Genomic DNA, 24,717 nt, shown 5'->3' on the forward strand with positions numbered 1-24,717 from the left:
TTTTTAACGTATACCGATTTTGAACTTTGAGGGTTACATTTTCTCCAACCTAATTTTTGATTGGAATTTTGCTATTTTTTTATCTTTATTTTTTTATTATCGATAGTTTTTTTTATAATAATATATGTTATGAGGATTTTAAAGATATGAAGATTGGTGTGGAGAAAGAGGACAAAAATAAAAAGGTGATGGTTTGAAAATTATGATCCTATTGTTTATATCTTTGCCGTAAATTTCGGTCAACTTTAACCGGTTGTATCTCAGGAACCACTCGTCAAAATTAAACGTTTTTTCTTTTAAAAGAAGCGTCCTGCCGCTGTCTTTCGAATACCGTTTTCATAATTTAATTTAGTTTAATATTTCCCAAGATATTCTATTTGTTTATAAGCCAAAAAATTGTTTATAATTTTAAAATATTCCTGAGGCGGTTTAAATAGTCCAATTTCAATTCTGTAAAGTACATTAGATAGGTATAGTGTCTTTTTATGAAAAAATCATAGTTATTCTTACGCATCACAATTATTGTCGTTATTATAGCGACCGTAAATTTTTAATTAACATTTCAATTGTTGTTAAACTGTTCATTCAATTTCCATCGGCTTCTGGAATTATAATATATACGGAAAGGGCTTTTACATTACCAAGTTATTTAATTATTTATTAACAGCTACTTATCTAAAAGTTTAGTTGAAAATTAAAGATTTTGTTGGAAAAACCCGCTTTTTCCGGGGAAAGTTTTCGTCGATGTAAATCGAAAAAAACACGTCTCTATGCAGAATTTAATTGCGGTGAATTTTTATTTGGGTGTTTTTGGTTTAAAGTTAAAATCTTTGGAGTTATAGAGCAAAAATTGAAAAAAACACGATTTTCGGGCGCCATTTTTGTTTATAAAAAAGTAGCACACTATCTGCGGACTTTGCATATCTATATTATTAATATATACAATCATAAGATTCCATTCCAGCAATAAAATTGCTGGTAAATAACTTTTCCCAAAAATGGCCTATTCTCCGATTATCAGCCCAGACTAACAGTTTATGAAAAAAGAACATTTATACTATTAACTTAAAAAAAAAGTGACAAAAAGTAATTTTAAACAGTGTAAAATTATTTTGCAAAAACATGTCGATTCTTTGCTTGCTTATAAACAATTAGAATAACTTTTTAACCGTTACCCGTAGAAAAATTATTTTTTCATATTTAGAAAGACTGAATTTTTATACACATTTAGAAAGAAAAACAATTAGCCTAGGACAATTAGGGACGAAGTTAGCCCCCCCTTTTTTAATTCACATGTTCTTGCAAAATAATTTTGCAATATTTACAATTATTTTTTGTCATTTTTTTTTGTAAATTAAATTAATAGTGTAAATCTTCTTTCATAAACTATCCAAAGTATTACTGTAACTTCATCATTTTCTGACTTATAGTGTTGCAAAAAAAATAATTTGGGATAAACGAATTAAATAACTATTAACTTTGATTATAGACACGGATCCATGTCTATAATCAATGCTATTAAACTATTTTACCAATTGCTTTGAAATTTAGGGTATGATTTAAGCACCAGAAGTCTCAGCATTCCGTGTAATAAGAAGGTTCTAAGTTAATTTTTACATAAGTTATGAATATTTATAAATACTCAAAATTTATGATTTATTTTGCAATTTTCTAAGCAACGAATAAGGATAGACATATTCAGCGAACGCCATATTGAAGTTTTTTATACGATTTATGAGTTCCTTACTCTCAAATTTTTTTAAAATGCTTAACTTTTTGGTAATAGACGAAAATAGCGAAAATTTACCGTTTTTTGATATGCATTTGTTTATAACTATGTATATCATCAAAATCGGCTGCAGGAAACATATAGGTTATTATTATAGATGTCCATACTACTCAAAAAATTTGGTTTCGACCTGGAGGGGGTTGTGTCACCAACAGGATATTTTTTTCCTTATTTCTCTGAACTAACAATACAATATCATAAGTAGGGTGATTAATATTTTTTTGCAAAAGTCAATATACATTTTGAATCAAACTGCATGCACGTGCTTGTTTAATATGAACAATTCAGACTTGAATACTTTCTAATATATCTTTTGCGTTAGCAGGAATTTTCGGGAATTCGGAGTAATGGCTGCCGATTCAACCGTTTGGTGGAAAGCAGGAATTAGTTTAGCAGCAGTAACAGCTATAGGGTTCATCTTAGCGAAAGTTATGCATACAGCCGATAAAACAAGATAAACTGTGTAATATATAAAGAAAATAATTATATTTATTGTACCATATGTTTACTGTACCTTATTTTTTGTATCTAACAATTGTGGAGAAGTTTTTTCTTAGAGAGTAGGTGTTTTATTCTTTATCCTATTTACAGGATAATTTGTACGGTGCTGAGAAGCAAAAGTTAGGTTCTAGTTAGAACAAAAATATGTATAATTTTTTAAATCAATTATATTATCTCAAGAGATGGTGCTCTTTTGTATTGTCCCCTCTATATTCACCTGGGACTGTTGTGTAACGGTCAAAAATATTATTTGCAGAGGATGGAAACAAGCAGAACGCATAAAATTGTCCTCCGATTGGAAAAAAGAGAAAGACTGCCCAAGAAAAATGTTGTGGTTATGTAATGATTTTGGTTAAGGACTATTAGAATTACATTCTATGGTTTGTTGATTCACACCCAAGAAAATCACCAAATACATCTTTTTTGGTTGATCATATCGGCCTTCGACGGTAATCCATACATATTATATACGGTGTCCCAAAAGTAGCGGAACGGTCGAATATTTCGCGAACTAAACATCGGATCGAAAAACTGAAAAATACGTGTTTAATCATTTTCAAAAATCTATCCAATGACACCAAACACCAATCCCCTCTACACCCCCTGGAGGTGGGGTGGGGGGTAACTTTAAAATCTTAAATGGAAACCTCCAGTTTTTCTTGCAAATTTGGATTCGTTATGTAAAAGTAGGCAACTTTTATTCAAGATATTTTTTCGAACTGTGGATAGATGGCGCTATAATTGGGAAAAACAATTTATCCTGATACCATAGGTAAAATTATAGAAACGGTCTAATATCTCACGACATACACTTCCAAATGAGAAACCAAAAAACAGGTTTTTAATCTTTTTCGAAAACCTATCGAATAACACCAAACATGACCCTCCAACCCACCCCCTGGTGGTGGGGTGGGGGTAACTTTAAAATCTTAAGTAGCAACCCCCACTTTTTTCGCAGATTCGGATTCGTCATAAAAAATTAAGCAACATTTATTCCAAACATTTTTTAAAATTTCTGATAGATGGCGCTAATAAATCGTATTTTTCCAATTAAAGCGCCATCTATTAACAATTCTAAAAAATATTTCAAATAAATTTTGCTTAATTTTTATGGAAGATCCGAATTTGTTATAAAAAGTGGGGGTTGCTATTTAAGATTTTAAAGTTACCCCCCACCCCACCTCCAGAGGGTGGGTTGTAGGGTCACGTTTGGTGTTATTCGAAGGTTTTCGAAAAATATTAAAAATGTGTTTCTTAGTTTTTCATTTGAAAGTGTATTTCGTGAGATATTAGACCGTCTCTATAATTTACCTATGGTATCAGGATAAATTGTTTTTCCCAATTATAGCGCCATCTATCCACAGTTCGAAAAAATGTCTTAAATAAAAGTTGCTTACTTTTACGTAACGAATTAAAATCTGCAAGAAAAACTGGGGGTTTCCATTTGAGATTTTAAAGTTACCCCCCACTCCACCTCCAGGGGGTGTAGTGGGGGTTGGTGTTTGGTGTCATTGGATAGATTTTTGAAAATGATTGAACACCTATTATTCAGTTTTTCGATCCAATGTTTAGTTCGCGAAATATTCGACCGTTCCACTACTTTTGGGACACCTTGTATATTATACTAATACGTCGCTAAAAAGTTCTAAAAACAACTGTTTTTGAAGTTATACTTCTTAAGGCGCGATTGGGAGTGAATTTTTATGATTCTGCGCTTGCGCACACAAACAGTATGGACTTCGTTGCTAAATCTTGTAAGTTATGTATGTATCAGTCCAAAAAAGGCGTGGAAAGAACATATTAGTGTGTTTAGTAAATATTATATTTATTATAATTTTTGTGTCTTTGGATTTGTCTTCCTCGGGAGTAAGATAATACGTATTATTAAAACATTTTTATATTTTATACTTCACTTCGTCTATTTGTTACCGTGAATTGTCCTAATGTCCGAGAAACCGTGAAGAAAATACCGTCGTAGTGTATTGGTAGAGCATTCGACTACGGATCGAAAGGTCCCGGGTTCAAATGCCGACAATTGATGTCTTTTTTTTTTGGAAAGTGGTAAGTATTACAATTAGTTTAATATTTAAATAAAATAAAAATAAACTGTTTAAAGTATTTTACTTCGTTGAAATCATATAATAGAACTAGAACTTCTTCCGTGCGTACAAAGTACACACACATTCTTTTTTTATATAAAAGTAGACTAAAAATCTAAAAATTATAGGAATAATGCAGAAACACAAACAATCGCCGATATAACTTAATTAACCTATGAAATGCCAGAAGTGTCAAAATATCATAAATGTCATTAATGTCAAAATTTCATATAACAGTGGAGTAAACTTGCCCGAGGTTGGACAAATTACAAACAAACATTACCGCGCGGTAAATTTGAATTACTCCTCTTGGTTTAAAAACAGACCATAGAAGTAAAAAAGTCGTGGAAGCTCACTGTATCATTATAATGAAATATATATATATCTCTCTACTACCTTCCATCCTTGCGGAGTATTGGGCGCTGTTGCATTTCTTAGCCAAAAGTAAAAGATGACTGATTGGCTGGATCAGTGCGTCCTTTTCTGTTGTATTCTATTCTATTTATCGTTCCTGCTTCGCACGTCCTAAGAATGTGCGAATCAGGACGAAGGTGGAAGAATTGCGCAAATGAAATGGAACTGGGTAGGACACGTGGCACGACAAAACATCGAAAAGTGGACGAGAAACATTGTACATTGGAGACACGCGAGCACAGTCGTAGTAGATGAAGACCACAAAAACGATGGCTAGACGACATCAAAGGAAAAATGGGGAGAAACTAGAACCAAATAGCACAAAACAGAGAAGAATGTAGAACTCATGAGGAGGCCTTTGTGGCTTCTTTCGAGTTGCTGTAGATTTTGTTACTGTAAATGTGTTTTCTTGAAGTGTATTGTCGGTTTCTGGAGAGGCGACTTCACTGATAGAGCGTTTTAAATGAGTGTCTTTGTTTTCGGTTACTTCTGTATTTACGTTTGGTAATTTTGACTCGGTATGTTCTGAAAAGGTACTTTGGTGTGATGATGTAGTTGGAGCTTGATTAGATTGGGACGTTTCAGGTTGATTAGTCGTACTGGTAAGGGTTGGCGTAGGAATCGATGCTGTTGTTGTTTGTGCAGCCGAATCAGCTACAGTTGTAGTATTTGAAGCTGTAGAGCTTAGTGGAGTTTATTGTGTCGTAGATATATTTGTAGGTTCTGTGCAGGCTGCTGCCATATGTCCTGGTTTTTTGCATTTGAAACGGACGTTTCCATCTTGAGAAAAGAATATTGTTTGGTTTGTGTTTTCGGATGTTATTCTACCTGGCTCGTATTCGATACGTGTTAACGGTACAAATGTTGAAACTAGACTCCAATTCCATTATTGTGACTGCTGTTTTCTCTTGTTTTGTTCTTCTCCATAATTCTGCGTTTGTTATTTTATCAGATCAATATATTTTTAGGGTTTTTCTCAACGATTTATTTATAAAGGTTTGTAATTTTTTTGGGAGTTGTTTCTTCCTATCTCCATTCTATCCATAAAATATACACTCTTAATGCAGCTGTTAAATATTTCGAATAATTCTGATATATCGCGTATGTCTGTCTGTCTGTCTGAGCAGACTGCATCTTATAAGTACTTGGGACATGAAATTCGGTTGGGACGAGATAACCAGACGTGCGAACTCCCACGTCGCATAGGATTAGCCTGGGCAGCGTTTGGTAAACTGAACTACGTATTTAAATCGGACTTGCCCATATGCCTCAAAAGGAAAATCTTTGACCAGTGTGTTGCCTGTACTCACTTATGGAGCCGAAACATTAACACTAACAAAAAAGGTAGTGAACAAGATTCGCGTAACTCGGAGGGCTATGGAGCGCCAGATGTTGGGTGTCTCCCTGAGAGACCGAATCCCAAACGAAGAAATACACCATAGAACAAAAACAACAGACGCTGTCGAAAAAATCGCGTTGCCTAAGTGGAATTGGGCAGGACACGTCGCCAGATTGCCAGACAACCGATGGACAAAACGTATTGTCGAGTGGAGGCCGCGAGAAGAAGCACTACGGAGCAGAGGACGCCCACTAATCAGATGGGCCGATGATTTGAAACATGTTACCGGTAACTGGATGCAAGCCGCACAAAATAGAGGTAAATGAAAAGAGCTGAGGGAGACCTATGTCCAGCAGTGGACGCGTACGGGTTGATGATGATGATGATCGCGTATGTTCCAGATTTTCTTGAAGGAGTTATATGCATGTTGTGCATTTACTATTTTTTTTCTACATCTGATCTACTACAGCCTTTTTTTCCAGATTGATTCCAGATATGTAAATGTATCTACTTCCTCTTTTTATCTTCCATTTATTTTAATTTTAGTTTCTTGACTGTTGTTTTTCAAGAGTTTTGATTTTTCTGTATTTATCTTAAAGTCCATTACATTGGAGTATTTTGCAAGCTTGTCGATCTTCTTCCACATATGTTTGCTATGTTCGGTTAGGGACTTCTTGAGCACTTAAATATATCCTAAAAACTGGTCTGTTACCAGTAGCAATAATACACCCTTGTTTCTAATAAAGTCTCATTTTGTAATCTTCTCCATCATATAGTTGCCCGCTACTTTGTGGTCTATGTCTATATGATGGAAAATATTTCAAGATAATTGGAAGTGGGAGATCTGGTAAGCATAATAAAATTAAAATGGTTTTGTATCGTTTTTATCTCTTTTATTTGTAAAACTGGTTTAATAAATTTCATTTTGAAGTAAAAAATTAATCGCACTTCAACTTATTGCTACATTTTCTTCTTTTTCTTAGGTTTGACACTGGGTAGTGCAGGCATCTTGAATACAGTGCTAAAATAGAGAAAATAAAAATGTTTAGGATAGAAAATTATATTTAAGAGAATCATGAAATTAAAAACACAAAAATTACTGAAGTTTTTGAAGGTATATTATATCTTCTATTAATTTCCTCCCAGATTCACAGATCTACGTCATATGCTCTCGAATATTTTTCTACTGTTTGATGTCTTTTGTTGCAATATTTGTTCCAATTAATTTATTATCCAGTTCACAGAAAGGAAAGAGAAAGAAAAATTATTTTTTATTTTCTTATCTTCTCTTATTTTAATATGTCATGGGTATCCATGTATGTACTTTTGTTATATTTATTAGCTCAGTATTTTGTGTATGTTACCCTTTTTACCTCTTCACCTTCCTTCCACTGTTTTCTTATGATTTCCAACAATATATTTTTTCACATAATTGTATTCATACTATTTAGGTATCCGGGTGGTGAATTGGAAAACGGGCCATAGGAAACTCAATGCAAAATTCTAAACTGTTGAATTCCTGCTTCCCTAATTATTTTACATCAAAAGTCATAAGAAACTATTTGTACAGAATTAAAATCTGTATTGAAAATAACTGGTAATATTGTTCTACGAACAATAATTATTCAAAATTTTGTAAAACTGTAATACAATTTTCAGAGTAATACGCCATAGTTAGGCCACACACAGTGTATTAATGTGTATAAGGTTGCATTTGGTGACAATGAAGTTATTATATCACTTATTATATTAACAATTTGAACTGTCAATTTTTTTATTTATTTTATCATTTATTGTTTAAAACACAATAAAGTTGATAAGATACCCTCAGTTAAGGAGAAACTATTAATAATAAAGATATTTTCTTCAGTCAATAGTGTGCTCACTGTCAGCTAAATAGTAACGTGTGGCCTAACATGCCCACACATACCTACTGCGGTATGAATACATTATATTTTTCAAAATTTTGGAATGTGTTTAAATCGTAGAACAATTGTAACTTCTGTTTTTAATACAGATTTCAATCCTCTACAAATAACTTCTCATGACTTTTGATGTAACATAATTAGGGAAGCAGGAATTCAACAGTTTAGAATTTTACATTGAGTTTCCTATGGCCCGTTTTCCAATTCACCACCCTGTATGTAACACCTAACACCTGTACTTTGCTAAAAGTATTTCATGTCTCATATGTATACACAAGATGTATCCCAGGTTATGATGTAGTAATAGTATTGATTCATATTACTTTTGCCAGTTTCTTTTTAACTCTTGTAGTATTATTAACATTTATACTCTTTTAAATAACTCTGAATGATAAGTCAAGAAATAACAATACTAAAAAATACTTACTGACAAGTTGTACAGATGGGACTAAATTTGCAGAAAACTGAAAAAAAAATCATTAGTGAAAATATCTACCTAATCTTTTTATGTTCAAATTTACATAACATTTACAGATTTAATAATAGTTAGAGAGTATTTTGAGAATTTTTGAAACTATCAAGGACTTAATAACTCTAATGACATTCTTCTATGGATTAGATAATCCATTTTTGATGATTTATACTTCTGGCAATCAAAGGAAATAATATTATTTGTGGTATGATATTATTTTTTAACAAAAATATTTAAAAAGCAGTTATCATTTGTATTATTTAATAGTTGCTATTGCAAAAAGGTGATTAGATGATACTTATAAGTACTTACTTGACAAACATACTGAACATACATATCCTATGTCAATTAACTGTCTATGACAAAAACATGCTGCTCGGTAGTCCACCTTTAGAGGAGGAGGTAATACTAACTTTTCTCTAATGGGCGGTTCTGGCAAAAACACCCACTAGAACCATAAAACAATAAGTTAATATAATTATATTTACATCAACCTTAAGACTCACCAATAAATACTGTAATAATCCCTGCAACTGGGGTACTTTCAGATACATCCCTCCTGTGATATCACAACCCTGCTGCAATAAACTCAAATGCTGATCCAAAGCACATACATCTATAACCACATTTTGCTTCTGGGCGGTGAAGAAGACATTCATATAGTTCATGTATTGTGAGGCTGAACAACTACTTCCTGTGATAACTAGAACTCTGCAGTTTAACTAAAAATTACAATTTATATTAAAGTATTACCATGGTTCTTGAGTGAGAGTAAAGATAATAATTGTTGTTTGATAGGAGAATAATCATGATTTTCAATAGTAGTGTGAACATGGTAAGCACAATATCTCAAAAAATTTATGCTGGACTCTTTCTAGAATATCAACATTGTTCTGAAAATGGAGTGACCAAATAACAATAGTATTCCAAAATATGCAGTTCTAAACTAATCAACAATATACTAATCTTGTTGAATAAATGGAGAAATACTTGCAATTTCTACTAACAAAACTGAGAAGTTTAGATGCCTTTATTGAAATAGTGTTTATTTGGTGAGAAAAAGTAAGTAAGTAAGAAGAAACATAATTTAATGGTTGATTATTAATAGTATAGCCTGTTTCGATTCTATTGACTTTACGAGAAAAACTATAAAACATTTTTTGCCATTTAAGTGGAGTTTGTTCTGACTGCACCAATTTTGTAGGCAGTCTAAGTCATCTTGCAACAAGGCTTGGTCTTTTGAGGCTATCTATAACTTTCCAAAATTTCAAGTCATCTGCCAACATTAGACATTTGCTATTTAGGAAACAGGAAGTGATGTTATTAACGAAGATATTAAAAAGAAGTGGAGAAATGTGGCCACCTTGAGGAACTCCAAATGTTACTGAGGTACTATCACACAGATGACAACCTATGTTGACTCTTTGACTTCTACCAGATGTAGAGTTTTTAATCCATTCAAAAAACCTGACTTCAAAGCCTACATTAATTAATTTCTCCAAAAGTATCTGGTGATCTTCATGATCAGATGCTTTGGAAAAATCTGTGTATATTGCATATACCTGTTTACAGTCTTCCACTGAGATATTTCAGATTGATAGCAAACCAAATTTGTTGCAGTGGATCTTTTGCTACGAAAACCATGTTGTGATTGAGATATTAAGCCTTTATAGAACCAAGAAAGTTGCTTAGCTATATGACATTCGAAGAGCTTTGGGATTGCAGATTGTATACAAAAGCTACGACGTTGTATGTATGTAGTATGTTGTGATGCTATACTCTATACTCACTTTTGGTATATATCAGCCTTGAAATGCAGTAAAAACAGTAACAACAACTGCAACTATACTCCAGCAAATAAAAAATGAAATGAGATATAAGTGTGATCACTTAACACGTTGATGGACAGTGCGTCAAATGTATGAGCAAGTGTTCTGACACTATATGTATTTTGCAAAATAGAATAGGGAAATTGCTGAACAATGAGTTTTTAATAGTTTTTGTAAACATGTGGACGACGACTATGGACTTCGTGTCACATTTCATATGCATCTGTTACTGCCGTGCTTAGCAAAAACGCCGTATCTGCAGAGACATCACATTCGAGTTAAATCAATTTTAGTTTAAGAATTCGTATACATTTACACAGGATACGGCATAAGATGCGGTGTGTTTAATGTGTTTTGGCTTAAATTACGTCATTTTTAGTAAACAAATAAGATAGATATGTACATTTGGGTTAGAAAAAAGTAAAAATTTCATTTTTTCAGATTTTTGCAGATACGGCGTTTTCGCTAAGCACAGCAGATTTTTTGACAACCGATTTTTTGTCACAACTAGATATTTTAAAAATGTTGTCTATAGATGTTGTGTCACATTACATCAATTAAAATTAGACATCTACGGACGATCTGTCCATCAACTTGTTAAGTTGATCATGTCGTTTAGCTATCGCTATGACTTTTACCACAAAGCATGTTAGTAACAGAGAAAGGATACATATATGGTCAGAATATATCTAGTTTTCTCAGAGTTATAAGTACATTGTGTATTGTATACAGGTTCCATTGTACTTTTGACTAGTTATGACACCTGACTTTGGATGACTAATTTCATTTTTTGTTTGCTAGACTTTAGATATTCTTTAAAACTGTATTTATGTAATTGTAATACCTCTTTAGATATAAAAACTATTATTGGTTTTATCAATTCTTAAATAGCATTCTAAATTTTACAACGAGCACAGAAAAACTCCCAAAGAACATCTAATTGCAGAAAAAGGTGTTGCTTACCTTTGCACCAGGAGGTTTTGTTCTTTGCAGTCTTGCAATATAACATAAGGCCATTGCAATGGCACCTGCTAAAAGAGATTCTGTAATAACAGTTGAGTTTTCTGTTGTTAACACCTTAGCCAAATTTCTTTTAGTGATTTTTTCTACTGCTGTAAATACTTCGTACTGTCCATCGACTTGTCGTATATCAGCGTTTTTGCCAGGACCAGGATATATAAATTGACTAAAAAAGATATAATATTAACGGGTGTATTTTTTAAAATACAAATAGGGCAGTCAATGAGGGTATTTGCAAAGTCTACCCTATGCCAATGTGCGCTTTTATCTTGGGGGTGGTTCCCACCCCTTCTCGGGGGTGAAAAATGTTTTGGTTAAAATAGCCACGGAAGAGGCTAGAGAACCTAATTTTAAGCAAAAACTGTTCTATAATTATTTTTTGAAAACTCGATACTTTTTCAGTTATTCGTGGTTGAAAATTGGCCATTTTCATTGAAAAATTACACGTTTTCGGACGGATTTTTTGCAAATACCTTAAAAACTATGCATCTAACAAAAAACTATATAAAATATTTCTGTAGGTTATAAAAAAGCAAAGAGATTTGTTCCTTCATAAATCTTCTAGTTAAAATACAAAGAGGAGTATGGTAGGTAAGAAGAGCTTGTTTTTTACTGCATGCTCAAATCGGTTTATTCAACCTGAAATAACAGAGAAACTGTCGATTTTAGGTGTATAATGATACTAATAACTTTTGTAGGGCATAGTACACAGCATATTAATTCTAACAGCTTCGATGATCCATTTTAACCTGTTTCACTTGCACCATTATAACAAATTTTGTCTTAAAATCTATCCATGAAGTCACTTCATTTTCTTTCTTTTTAAACCACAAAGCAGCTCCGTCTTTTAGATGGTTTCTTATAATTTCTTTGCAGTCTTCGAAGTTCTGCATTTGTTGGAATTTGTTTTTTAAGATTTCAATGAAAGGTACCAGATGTCGTTTTCTAATATCCCCTCCAAATTGGATTCTGCTATCATTAGAACTGTATACAATTATTTCCCGACGGTCTCCTCCTTTTTGACATTTTTCTATCTCCTTCCATTTTTCTTCCTCTTTCTCCATATCGAATTTTAAGGGGGTATAGTATTTTTGATTATTTTTTTCGATTTTTTTTATTGGCTTATTCGACTGTAAATATTTTCAAGAGTATACCATTAAAATTTCAAGTTAATCTGAGCAAAATTGACGGAGATATGGATATATACAAAAATTTTCTTAGTATTATTGACAAAACTACATTTTTTTTAAACCCGTTTTCTGAAAAACATGTTTTTTTGAGGCGGTGTACATCATAACTCAAAAAGTAATGCACCGATCTTTCTGAAATTTTGCACACTTCTTTTTTATATATTTTACTAGGTAGTGACGTCGAGTTTTTGCTTATTTTAACAATTTTTTCTGTTTATATTACCATTTTTCTCTTTACCTAACACACTTTTTTTGTTTTTTTAGATTTTTCACTTTAAAGTTATACCATAAATTTAAAAATCAATATAATCATAAAAACTCGACGTCACTACCTCAAGAAACTCTTAAACTAAAATAATCTTTTTGGTTTATATGTTTCAAATGATTCTGTCCGAAGATATAGTGTACACTGCAAATCATCTTTTTTGGATCGTCTACTTAAAAATGATGCCACTGCTTCATTTTTTAATATTTTTAAATAAAAATTTAACTGAATAATCTTTAAGTGTTGTTCTTTAAGATATCCTTTTACCCATTTAATTTATCCCCACCACTTTCAAGGGAAGACGTTTTAAAATTATGCAAAAAAAACGCAGAATTAACTATATCCCCCCCCCCTTAACGCAATCTCGAATTTTTCTTCCACCTTTTCAATTTTCTGTATCTCCACAGCAATCTGGTTTACCTCTTCCTGCATTTTCTCTAAATAAACCTTTATATCTTCATATTTTTCCATTCGGTTTTAAAGTTTCAACAAATTTTCTTCTTATTGTTTCATTATATTATCTCATTTTGTTTTACCATCGGTTCATTTTGTTGTTTTTCTTTTAAATTTTTTAAAGCTTTTCTTTTAATTTCTTGTCTTTCTGCTAATAGCCTATTATCTTACGTTTGTTGTTTATTTTCTTCTTTCATTGTATTTGACTTGTTTGTCTATATAAAGCCTTTTCTTGTCTTTCTGTTCATAATTTATTCTCTTCTTGTTGTGATTTCATCATTTGAAACAACTTTTCAAACCTTGGTGATTCTTGTTTGCTTCTAGTTTCCATCATTGTTTCGTTCTTAGTGTACAGATAGACGATAATTACCTATAAGTTGGAAATATAAAATTTAGAATGTTCCCTTTTAAATTTATCACTTAATAATATTGTCTATAGGCAATATAACACGATTACAACCCTACATTGTAGCCAAACAATGTAATAAAAATTATAGTATATTTTTTTATGAAAACAGAAAAGATATTATATGGAAGGTATAGAAGTCGGAGAACCTTATGCGCCCACATGTAGTATAGTCGATTTGCTAAACTCGGACACAACTGGCTAGTGATCTTAGTAGGTAATTTTGCCAATTTGGCAGAAAACTAATTACTAAATGGTTAATAATTACTAAATAGTTAGTAATTTTGGCAAAATTGGCCAAAAACAAAAAAATTACCTACTAAAATCACTACAGTTGTGTCCGAGTTTAGTGAACAGACTAGTAGTAGTATGTAGTAAAATTCTTACCTAGTTTTTGAATGGCAGGCCATAATAGCTAATTTATTTTGAGATTTTTGCATTAAATGTGAATTGGCAAAAGCTATAACTGAGTCCACACAATGAGTTAAAACATGAGGACTCTCCCTCAACATTTTCTGGCCTGGGTTACTGTCAATAATTATTGCTAACAAACTAGTCTCATCAACAGAAGCATCTTCCGTTTGTAAATCATTTGGTACCGCTATGTTATTCATTTTAACTTTTATTTAAACAAAAATACAAATAAATTACACACTGGCCTTAAGAAGTAAATATTTTTTGACGTCTAAAAGTCTAAACATAACCTATAAATAATACCATGATAAAGCATTGCTGCCAATCAACATTTTAAAAGTCAACAAACATTTAATTTTCTCTACGAGGGGAGTTTAAGAATTACCATTACAATCAAAATTTGTGATAGTGTCAATGACATGACAAGGATAAAATATTTTTCAGAATAACAAATATAGCTGAGTTTCATGAAAAAAGCTTTGAAAAAGAAGCTTTCTGGTACAAAGAGTTTAATTCGGTAAAAAACGTACAATATATTAAGTTGCCCCTAATTAATATTGATAATTTTAGTAACGCCCTATCCAAGACATCTACTTCATCATATGAATCGGTTTCACAAACTATTGTAAACCAGAAAGACTATATGGAGCAAGAAGTTTTATTAAAAAACGAACTGGAAGCGTTAAAAGACCAAATATCGAATCTAAAAGGAGCCGTACAAGTTTTGCAAAATGAATCTGAGCAAAAAGACATTTCAATCGCCAATTTAGCTCGAGAAAAGGAAAGAATATCTTCAGACCTCCTTAAAACTGGAAAATCCAATGTATCTTTGGCCAAACAATTAGATGATGAGCGAAAGTTTTATTTTAAGGAAAAAGAATTATACTGTCAAGAAATGAACGAATGTAAAAAACTTAGGGCACTTTTTAGTAGTAGTTCAGCAGCTCAAAGTGAGAAAACTATCTATGAGTATAGAAGCGAGCTTGCAAAAGTGAAGCAAAATTTGAATCAAACACTACAAGCGAACTATAATTTAAGTATTAAGTTTTTAAGGATGAAAAATACCAAAACTTGTTTAAAAACCGAACTGCGAACATTGAGACTAGAATACGAAAAGGTAAGCATACTATATCTTCTTCTTACGGTGTCTATTCGTTCCGGATGTTGACGAATAGTTCGGTTGACGATGACGAACTTACTACTTGGAATAGTTCGGTTGTCGATGTATTGAACCAATTTCTCAGGGTTTGAAGCCAAGACATTCTTATTCTCCCTGGTCCCCTTTTTCCAAATACTGCCCTGAAGAATGAGTTTCAACAAGCCACATCTCTGTTCACAGGGCCGCGCTGTCCATAAGGGCGGAGAGGGGCGGTGCAACCCGGCACCGGTAGGTGCCGAAAAAAAATTTAACAATACCGGAATTACCAGAAAAATCTTGTAAAATTGAAAATTTACCAATCGTAGGTAGATATAACAATAGCAGTTATTATTACTTTGATCCTCTAAGTCCTAAGTGTACGAACCGTTATTTCTCTCATTAAACTGAACTATTACTCCATTCACTCACGGTAAAATATTGAAAAACCTCTGACTTTTAAAGAACAGCTTGGATTAACATGAAATTTGGCATACACATAGCCAACATGTCAAAGAAGAAAATGATTATTGTGTCGGCGTGTGCTTTTGCCCTAGGGAGTACCACGTGCCCAATACAATATCTCCTTTTCGAGTTATTTGCGAGTGAATAATGTTTATTTTTCAACAAAAAAAAAACAAGTTTTTAGACAGTTTTTCCCAAATTACTCAAAAAGTAAGTACTTTATCAAAAATATATTCTTGGGAAAAATTTTGAAATTTTGGCATTTCCTTCAAAATTTCAAGTTATTTTTTTTTTAATTTAAAACCAATTTTTTTCAAAAATAAGCACTTTGAAATGGTGAAACTTCCAGATCACATAAATATACATAAGTGAAGTAAATTTTAAAGCTGTAACGATTAATTTCATTGGGGATGCTAATTAAGCGGAGATTTTTACGATGTTTTTGACCAAAAAAAAAAGAACCAACTTTATTTTCATCGTTACTGGCTTACTTTTGCTGCTAGAAACTTTTTAAAAAACAAAATAAAGTTTTTTCTAAATAATTTAAAAAAATTATAACGAGTTTTGCCCGAAAAGTGCTTCATTTTTTGGTTATTTCACGTGGAAATGTTCGATTTGGAATTTGACGAATAAGAACCCACTTTTCTCGAGCTACAGCTCTTCCTCTACTAGATCTACCGAGTTCATGCGTGCATAAGTTTTATTTATTTATTTATAACCTATATTTTGCTAAGAACATTTTTTTAATAAAATATACACTTTTTGTGTTATTTGCGAAAAACCGTCTAAAACCGTGGTTCTTATGTTGAAAAATGAACATATTCACTCGCAAATAACTCGAAAAATATTGACTTACTGAAAAAACTGTATGGAACAAAAGTTGCTTAGAATTAGTCAGTTTCTCCACTTCCGGAATTAATTTTAACGTATATTTTTTCATCCCCGACGACGCAATATCAATTGTTTTCTTTGTTATAAATAAGCTATGCGTATGCCAAATTTCATGTCAATCCAAGCGGTTCTTTAATATACAGAGCAAAAACCATGAGCAAATGAACTATAGTAATAATAATTATATATTTATTTGTTCTCTGATAATGTAATCGTTGTTTTTTGTAAATATTTATAGTATTCATAGTAACTTATCAGTATAATATTACTTTACTGCTGCTGAAAATCTAAGAGCAGAAAATAAGGGTTACCCAGAGGGCCATGCTAAGAATCACAAGGAGACAGAATACCAAATAATATCAGGCAAAGGACAAAAATCAAAATAATAGTAGAACATGTAGCAAAGAAGAAATGGAGATGTGCAGGTCATGTGGCAAGAACACCGAACAACAGCTAGACTACAAGATTATTGGAATAGCGACCTCCGGCGGACAATCGGATAAAGGAAGCAGAGATCGACCACCAACGCGCTGGAGTGACGATGTAAAGAGAACTGCCGGGAACTGGATAGCTGGTAGCTCAAGATAGGGAGAAATGGAGAAACTTAGAGGAGACCTATGTTCAGCAGTGGACGATAACAGTTAGATTATGATGATGATGATACTTTCCTAACACATAAAAAATAGTTTGTATGTATACCGTATAACGATTCACTAAGTTACAAAAAGCTACTTACAAAGGAAGGAGGAAAGGGGCGCCTAAAATTACTTGCCCCGGGGCGCTTGAAAGCCTTGGCGCGGCCCTGTCTGTTCATTCCTCGTAACATGGTCAAGATATTCTAGTTTGCGCTCTTTGATGGTGTTAATAATCTCGCATTCCTTGTCTATTCTACGTAGGACCTCAACATTAGTCACAAGCACACTATAACTAAAATTAAATTAAGTTTAGTTAATTTTATCAATCCATTATCATTCAAGCTTCGTTTGTCCACTGCTGGACATAGCTCTTATAAGTTTCATTTGTTTCGATCTTGTGCCTCTTGTATCCAATTAACATGGTAACGTTTTAGATCGTCAGTCCAACGTGTTGGTGGACGACGTCTGCCTCGGTAGGCATCATCTCTTGCCAAGCATTAGCCACTCCTGAACTTCGTCGTCGTAGCTGGTAGTTTGGGATCTTACCTCGCAGAGAAACGCCCAACATAGATTACTCCATTTATGGACTCCATCGCCCTTTGAGCTACAAGAATCTTTTGCACTGTTCTTCCTGTCCTAATTAACGTTTCCGCTCCGTAAGTCAATACTGGCAAACACACTGATTAAAGGTTTTTCTTTTAAAACATAATGTGATTCAACTTACCGAAGGCTGCCCAATTCAGTCTCATACGACGGAGAAATTCAACGGTTTGATTATCTTTTCTGTAACGTCTATGGTTTTATGGCCCTCACCGGAGTCGAGATGTTAGGCCATTATTAGACTAGGTAACTGGTGGCGCAACTAGTGGGGCAACTGGTGGCGCAACTAGTGGCTCCACCAAATTAAAGCACACAAAATATTACGGGCAACTGGTGGCCGATATGGGCAACTGGTGGCACAACCAGTTACCGTAGTCTAATAGGTCTCATTTACTTAAATGCCCCGTGACGTAATGAGTCACTGGTGGAGCAACTTGGTGGCGTCACCAGTTGCCTAATATAATACTGGCCTTATTGTCGGCTTTTCGAAATTCCTTACGTGTAATTCGACACCGTTTCGTCTGGGCTGATAGTAAAATTTGTCTAACAAGCGAAAAAACAGATGGGAGTTTTCGAGAGCTGAACCTTTTTTCGGGGTGATAAAAATTAATGAGTTTACTCGTTTTGTTCGATGTTAAAAACTTTTAATAATATAGGAACAGATTCGAGGACTTATTTTAACGATGTTTTTAGTTTTTGGGGGAGTGTGTGCTGTACTGTATTTGGTTGTGGACGTGTGCGTGATTTGACGAGCGAACGAGGGCAAAGTTACGGGTAAACTGGTTACTTCTTTGCGGAAAAAGTGCGAATTTTCAATTGTAAAAAAAGTAGAAAAATACGGGGTCGCGCAGTACCGTACTAACGATTTCCGAAGTTGCCGGTAGTGCGTAAAACTTTAAAACCAATGTGAACAATAAGTGACGGATGCTAAAGGTGGTGTCTTATCCCAGGGGACTTCAACCGATGCGTGTAATGTGTAATTACTGAGTCTTCGGAAGCCGTAGCCATAAGGTAATGACTTTTTTTTATTTTTCTTATGTAAGCTATTAGAACCTTAAATGTGCGTAATACCTAGAAACATAGCCGGTTAGTACAGTTAATAAGACATTAGAACTTTATAGCCGGTATCGTACATTTTCCTATGCGAATCTGGGGACCTAGATATTTATAGGCCATTACCTGGTCTATGGATCTTGTTCCTACGCATATACGCTGTGAGCTCGTAGGTAGAGGGGATAATTAAAAATTCGCGAGCGCCAGTAGTGACAAGTTTGTAAACCTTTACTGGAAATTTGCTTTTTGACGTTCTGCATTAAGAGTTGCATATTATAGCTTTTAAATGTCTCACGAAAGTTGTTGTATTAAAGAGTGTCGAAATACAGGTTACAATAGTAACTGTGTATTCTACAACTTTCCTGTCGCTAAGCATAAGGTGATTCAACGACAAAAATGGATTGATGCAATTAGAAAAAAGTTAGTAAACACAATTTTAATTTTAAAACGGTAGAAAAATTTGAGTGAAAGGATCAGTTAGCACACTCTCGAATTTTGACGGTTTCAATTTTACAATCCAATCCTGAAACAAAATTTGAATGCGTGAAGATAACGACCAATCACATCAAACGTAGGATGCCGTTAACTGTCATTCATAAGTTAATATTTAAGAAGTATTATACTATAATTATATTAAATTATTATACTTTTTTGCAGAATAAATTTTTTCTAATATTAGTTGTCAACATAAACGTCAAAACGATAAGCAAAATTTTAAAAATAATCATAGTGAATAATAAATTCTGTACTTAGGGGCCGTCCATTAATCACGTGAGGTTTTTTTTAGTATTTTTTAACCCCCCTCCCCCTTGGTGATACATTTTGAGGTTTAAGACCACGTATATCACGTGGATTGAGACATTTCGTGATTTTTTATAGACCCCCTCCCCCCCTTTCGAGCCTCACGTGATTAATGGACGGCCCCTTACTGCTATTAATTATCGATTACGATCCAATTACTTCTTTACGTTGTAAATATTACACGATAAGAATTAAATAATAAGATTGAAATAACTATTATTTGCTTTATCCCACAAACCATACATACTTATAGACGTTTCACGACCATGTTAATCTTTCGGATCGAATTAACGCCATCTCTTGATTGGAATGGGAACTAAATTGACAAATTTTAGTTACGTGGGATTTTCAAATTATAAATTTTGCGGGATTTTTGATGAAATTTCGCAGGAAATTAAAACAACAGAAAGTCAATTCAATGTTTTATTCAATATTTTACTGAAAACTTCAAATGTTCCAATTTGTTTTCAAAATGCCAAACACTACTGCCATGTGTCACGTGAAAGCACATATTGAGTTGAATGAAAATTTTTGAAAAAATCTTGTAGGATGATTGTTTAGATAAATATTACCTTATAATCTTTAACAAACTTCCAAAAATATATAGGCCCGAAATGTTGATGACACACTTGTCTATTGGAATAAACTGTTTCAGGATCTATTATATTGTTTTTTAAACGTGGAGAAACACAACACGGGATGATCAATGTAAACTAAAAATTCTACTCATAAAAACGGAGAGGAGGTTAATACAATTGATTAAAATTGTGATTCAATCATATTAAAAACGTAACACCACTATAATAAAATAATTAAGCAACAAACTGTAAAATAAAAAGTAAATAACAAAAATTAATTTAATTGTCAACTGTCAGTTGTTAAATATGACAAGAGAATTGACTGACAGCGACGCGACATCTCTGGATTGGAATGATAACTAATTTGCTGTCTTGACCTTGACAATTTACGTGAAACGTCTATGAGTATATATGGTTTGTGCTTTATCCTCTTTAAAATTCCGGCCGAAATAGGAACACTAGTCAACCGTTAGATGGCGATAGCAGCCATACCAGCGAAACTCACAGAGTATAGGCAACACTTTTTTCTTTCCAGAAAATTTCCGGTAAAAGTTATACTAGTAATCCTGTAGGTAGGTGGCGATACCAGCGAAGCTCGGAGCGGATACAGTCGGAAAAATGAAAGAATACTAATGAACGATCACATCAATCACTTATTTTGTATTTTCTGTCTTTTTCTACAAAAAACGTTTGTTATTTATAGAAAAAGACAGCAAATACAAAATAAGTGATTTTTGTGATCGTTCATGGGTATTCTTTCATTTTTCCGACTGTATCTCCGTTGACTACAAGATTTGTTTTGTTATCATCTTGGTTTTAGATATATTTATTTTCAATCCCACTTGTAGCGAGGAAAGGTAGAGATGATTTAAAAGTTCTTTGGCCTCTTCTATCCTATCAACTATTAGCACAATATCATCTGCAAACCTCAGGTGGTTAAGCTTTTCTCCGTTTATGTTTATGCCCTTGTCAGTCAGTTTTGCCCTTTTAAATATATATTCCAAAAGCACAGTGAACTTAAACTTAACTGACTTACTTCACGTTGTATCGGGAATTTCTGAGATTGACGATCACCCACTCTGAAGGTACGTATCCATTAGGTTGGTACTCCGTGCTCCGTGTAGCTGCTCAAATGGAATGCGCTCCCCTACATATAAACCGCCACCGATTGGATCGCCGAGGGTGAGAGACGAGCGGAAGCAACAGCGTATACGTACCTTATGGATACGTACCTTAACACTGGCTACTGTGTTTTATTAGTGTATGTTCTTATTTATATTTATACAGTGATGAGAGCGCTAATAACCGGCAAAATAGCACAAAAGATGGAAAACGTATTAAGTTGTAAGATAAAAAGAAATGAAACTAGTCGAGCTGGGAAATTTAGTGATATTAACCTAAAAATTTACATTATATTGATTGTTTCCCACCCTTAGACGTATAGGATCAGTTTAGCAACTGCCACTGTCACAGTGACAGTTTTAGTTGACATACTCCACTGATAAGGCTTTTCATTCACAGTCATTTGTTTCGGGCTTCTGTCATATGTCGTATAATCTGTGTATATTAATATTATACACAGATCATACAACATATATGACAGAAGCTCGAAACAAATGACAATCGATGAAAAGCCCTTTACGTGTAAAAATGGGAAACAATCAATATAATGTAAATTTTTATGTTAATATCGCTAAATTTACTAGCTCGACTAGTTTCATTTCTTTTTATATCACAACTTAATACGTTTTCCATCTGTTGCGCTATTTTGCCGGTTATTAGCACGCTCATCACTGTATATCGATAGTCAATTCGGTATTCTATCAAGGCTTCCAACATTTTTGTTGAATTATGGTGTCAAAGGCCTTTTTATAATCTCTAGTATATTTAAATTTTCAGCTTGTCAACGACTACAAAAGCAGAATTGAAAGTCTCACAGTAGAACTAAATGATTTAGTAAACGATAAACTGAATACAGCTATTTCCTGTAGCAGCAAAAAGTATTTACAGGTATGTTTTTCTTACTAATCACTTTCAGAAACACTTTTTTTCATATCAACATTTTTCTGTTACAATATATCTAGCTACAATTCGCCATCTTTACCTGCCGTAAGCGTCTTCTTCCTTCAAATTTCTGCGCTTCAATGCCTTCCTGATATTTCCACTCCAAAACAATCTTGGTCTTCCTTTTTTACGTCTTTCTGACGGATTTCATCTAAATACTCTACTAGGCCATCTACTTTTTTCCCTGTGTAGAATATGTTCATACCACAAAAGACTCTTCCTTTCTATTCTATCAGTTAACTGTGGCATTTAATCTATCTCTAATGGCCTCGATGGTATTTCTATATCTTGGAATATCGTCTTGATATTCTGGCACTCCCTCAAAGATAATCCATCTCTACTACATTTAACTGTCTCTTTGCTTCAGCATTTAAAGTCCACACGTCACTTCCATACTAATGAAATGTTATTTCTTTTAAATATTTCAGGTAGTTAAGCAAAATGGTTGTTTGGTTTACGAAAACCTCTGTCTTCAACTTGAAGTAGATAATTTAAATTTCAAACTTGAAAAAGTAAAACTAAGTCAGACAAAATATTCTACAAATGAACATTTAAGATACATGAAGCATCCTACGCGAAGCCAAGATCAGAGTTGTTTAAGAAACAATAGTGATGAAGCTCCGGAAAAGTTAGAGAGAGAACCACAACCAGGCAGTAGCAAAACAAACGATTCTGATGTGATAAAAATATACGAGAGAAATAAAAGTTCTGTAATTCCTACTATAGAGCTGGTTAACGAGCAAAAGTCAAAAACACCAGAGAAAAAGAAACGGAAGAAGAAAGAACTACTTCAAAATGAACCGACTAGTATAAAAAGTGAAAATGCACGTGGAGTTGATCATACAATCATAGAAGACAATTACAAAATGAAAATCACCAATAATTTATCACGAATAGCATTATTTCAGGTTTCTAATACAACATCGGTTACTTCTGGAATGTCAAACTACATATCAAGTTCAAATTTGAAGAGAACTCAATCTTCACCTAATATTTTAGAAAACTTAGATTTTCAAAAAAAATCTTAATGTTAAAATATATTTTTATATGTAAGCGTCAACTTTTGTTTGCTTTACAATAATAATAGTTCAGAAATATCTACTTTTTACTTTAAAATTATTATCTCAGATATAACCCTGCTGCTCACACTTCCTCTTTCCATTCACTCATCCCAAATACATACGGCATCAAAACGACTCTGGTGGGACTTGATAACTCCGTGTTATCGAGTCCTAGATGACTTGACACGCCAGAGCGTCTCCCCCAAAAAATTTCGCATCTGGACGTCGAGAGTAGCACAGCTTTCTGCATGGTCTTATAGAGATGACCATTGAGGCCCAGCTTTTTTATGTTTTCTTGGAGGTTCTTCGCCTCTTCGGAATGACTCCAGTAGTAGAAAGAATAATGGGTACATATTATCTGGGTACTTTCCATTCTCCATGGTCTCCTTATCTGTATTTCGAGAAGTCTATATTTTCTGATTTTTTTCGTTGTAAGTTTATTAACTAGTATGAGATCCGGTCTATTATGTGCCACTGGTTGGTCTGTAAGCACAGTGTGGTCCCAGCATTGCTTGTAGTTATCCTTTTCAAGAATTCTGGTAGGGACGTAGTCATAATAAAGAAGATGGTCGGTTTATACAGGGTGTCTGCGTAACTTGGAACCATATGGGAAACTTTTTTAATATCAATTTTACAAAAAAAGTCATTCTTCATAAAGTGCTCTGCATAGTCTAAAACCTAAGATGCAATCATCATATATCAAATTTTGTCAACAGTATACGAGGTATGTCAAAAAATATGAATTTCGCTCAAGAGCAAACTACCTTTATATGTATTTCAAAATATCCAAAAAATTTTATTATGAAAAGTTACTTGTAATTAAAAACCATGTTCAAATACGCAATAACAGCCTTCTACTTGAAAAAAAAATTTCTGAAATTTTCCTAAATTACCGATTCCGAACATCATTTTTATTTATTAGACATGTAATAACTCTTTTATTAATAATTTTAGGAAAAAAAGTTATTCTTCATAAAAATCTGTTGCATGGTCTTAACCTCAAGATGCAATCATCATTATCCAAGTTTGTTAATTTTATACGAGGTGTGTCAAATAATATGAATTTAGAAAGAATTCTTTCTAAATATATTAATTAAAAAACATACGTATAAAATTAACAAACTTGGATAACTGATGGTTGCATCTTGAGGTTTAGACCATGCACAGATTTTTATGAAAAATAACTTTTTTCCTAAAATTATTAATAAAAGAGTTATTACATGTCTAATAAATAAAAATGATGTTCGGAATCGGTAATTTAGGAAAATTTCAGAAAATTTTTTTTTCAAGTAGAAGGCTGTTATTGCATATTTAAATA

At 33.1% G+C, this 24,717-nt stretch overlaps 3 protein-coding genes across 7 annotated transcripts in view; 2 read left to right on the top strand and 1 right to left on the bottom strand.

The window, feature by feature from the left end:
- The window catches only part of LOC126885642 (mitochondrial Rho GTPase), a 59,372-nt gene extending 56,898 nt beyond the window's left edge, over window positions 1-2,474 (top strand). For all 5 annotated transcript variants that reach the window (XM_050652294.1, XM_050652293.1, XM_050652296.1 and 2 more), the window contains one exon: window positions 2,115-2,474. In XM_050652294.1, the coding sequence (XP_050508251.1) occupies window positions 2,115-2,247 (133 nt within the window). In that variant the 3' untranslated portion in view covers window positions 2,248-2,474. The remainder of the gene's footprint in view (window positions 1-2,114) is intronic.
- A 4,539-nt stretch (window positions 2,475-7,013) lies between these two features.
- On the bottom strand, window positions 7,014-14,412 carry LOC126885645 (general transcription factor IIH subunit 3). Its single transcript, XM_050652300.1, has 6 exons — window positions 14,090-14,412; window positions 11,332-11,554; window positions 9,046-9,261; window positions 8,852-8,987; window positions 8,495-8,531; window positions 7,014-7,163 (listed from the first exon to the last, which is right to left on the bottom strand). The coding sequence occupies exons 1-6, from the start codon at window positions 14,314-14,316 to the stop codon at window positions 7,103-7,105; spliced, it is 900 nt and encodes a 299-aa protein (XP_050508257.1). The 5' UTR covers window positions 14,317-14,412; the 3' UTR covers window positions 7,014-7,102.
- A 45-nt stretch (window positions 14,413-14,457) lies between these two features.
- Window positions 14,458-23,433, top strand: LOC126885644 (repetitive organellar protein-like). Its single transcript, XM_050652299.1, has 4 exons — window positions 14,458-14,633; window positions 14,687-15,233; window positions 22,174-22,284; window positions 22,767-23,433. The coding sequence occupies exons 1-4, from the start codon at window positions 14,584-14,586 to the stop codon at window positions 23,364-23,366; spliced, it is 1,308 nt and encodes a 435-aa protein (XP_050508256.1). The 5' UTR covers window positions 14,458-14,583; the 3' UTR covers window positions 23,367-23,433.
- The last annotated feature ends 1,284 nt before the right edge of the window (window positions 23,434-24,717 follow it).

Source organism: Diabrotica virgifera, chromosome 5 (assembly GCF_917563875.1).
Source record: "Diabrotica virgifera virgifera chromosome 5, PGI_DIABVI_V3a".
Taxonomy (NCBI): Eukaryota; Metazoa; Arthropoda; class Insecta; order Coleoptera; family Chrysomelidae; genus Diabrotica; species Diabrotica virgifera.

Coding starts and splice junctions, on each gene's coding strand:
- LOC126885645 (XM_050652300.1), bottom strand. CDS start 14,316: ATGAATAACATAGCGGTACCAAATGATTTACAAACGGAAGATGCTTCT. Junction 8,532..8,851: donor ATGTTCAGTATGTTTGTCAA/GTAAGTACTTAT, acceptor TTTTTTTTTCAG/TTTTCTGCAAATTTAGTCCC. Junction 7,164..8,494: donor CCCATCTGTACAACTTGTCA/GTAAGTATTTTT, acceptor TCTCTATTTTAG/CACTGTATTCAAGATGCCTG.
- LOC126885644 (XM_050652299.1), top strand. CDS start 14,584: ATGAAAAAAGCTTTGAAAAAGAAGCTTTCTGGTACAAAGAGTTTAATT. Junction 14,634..14,686: donor GGTACAAAGAGTTTAATTCG/GTAAAAAACGTA, acceptor TGATAATTTTAG/TAACGCCCTATCCAAGACAT. Junction 22,285..22,766: donor GCAGCAAAAAGTATTTACAG/GTATGTTTTTCT, acceptor TAAATATTTCAG/GTAGTTAAGCAAAATGGTTG.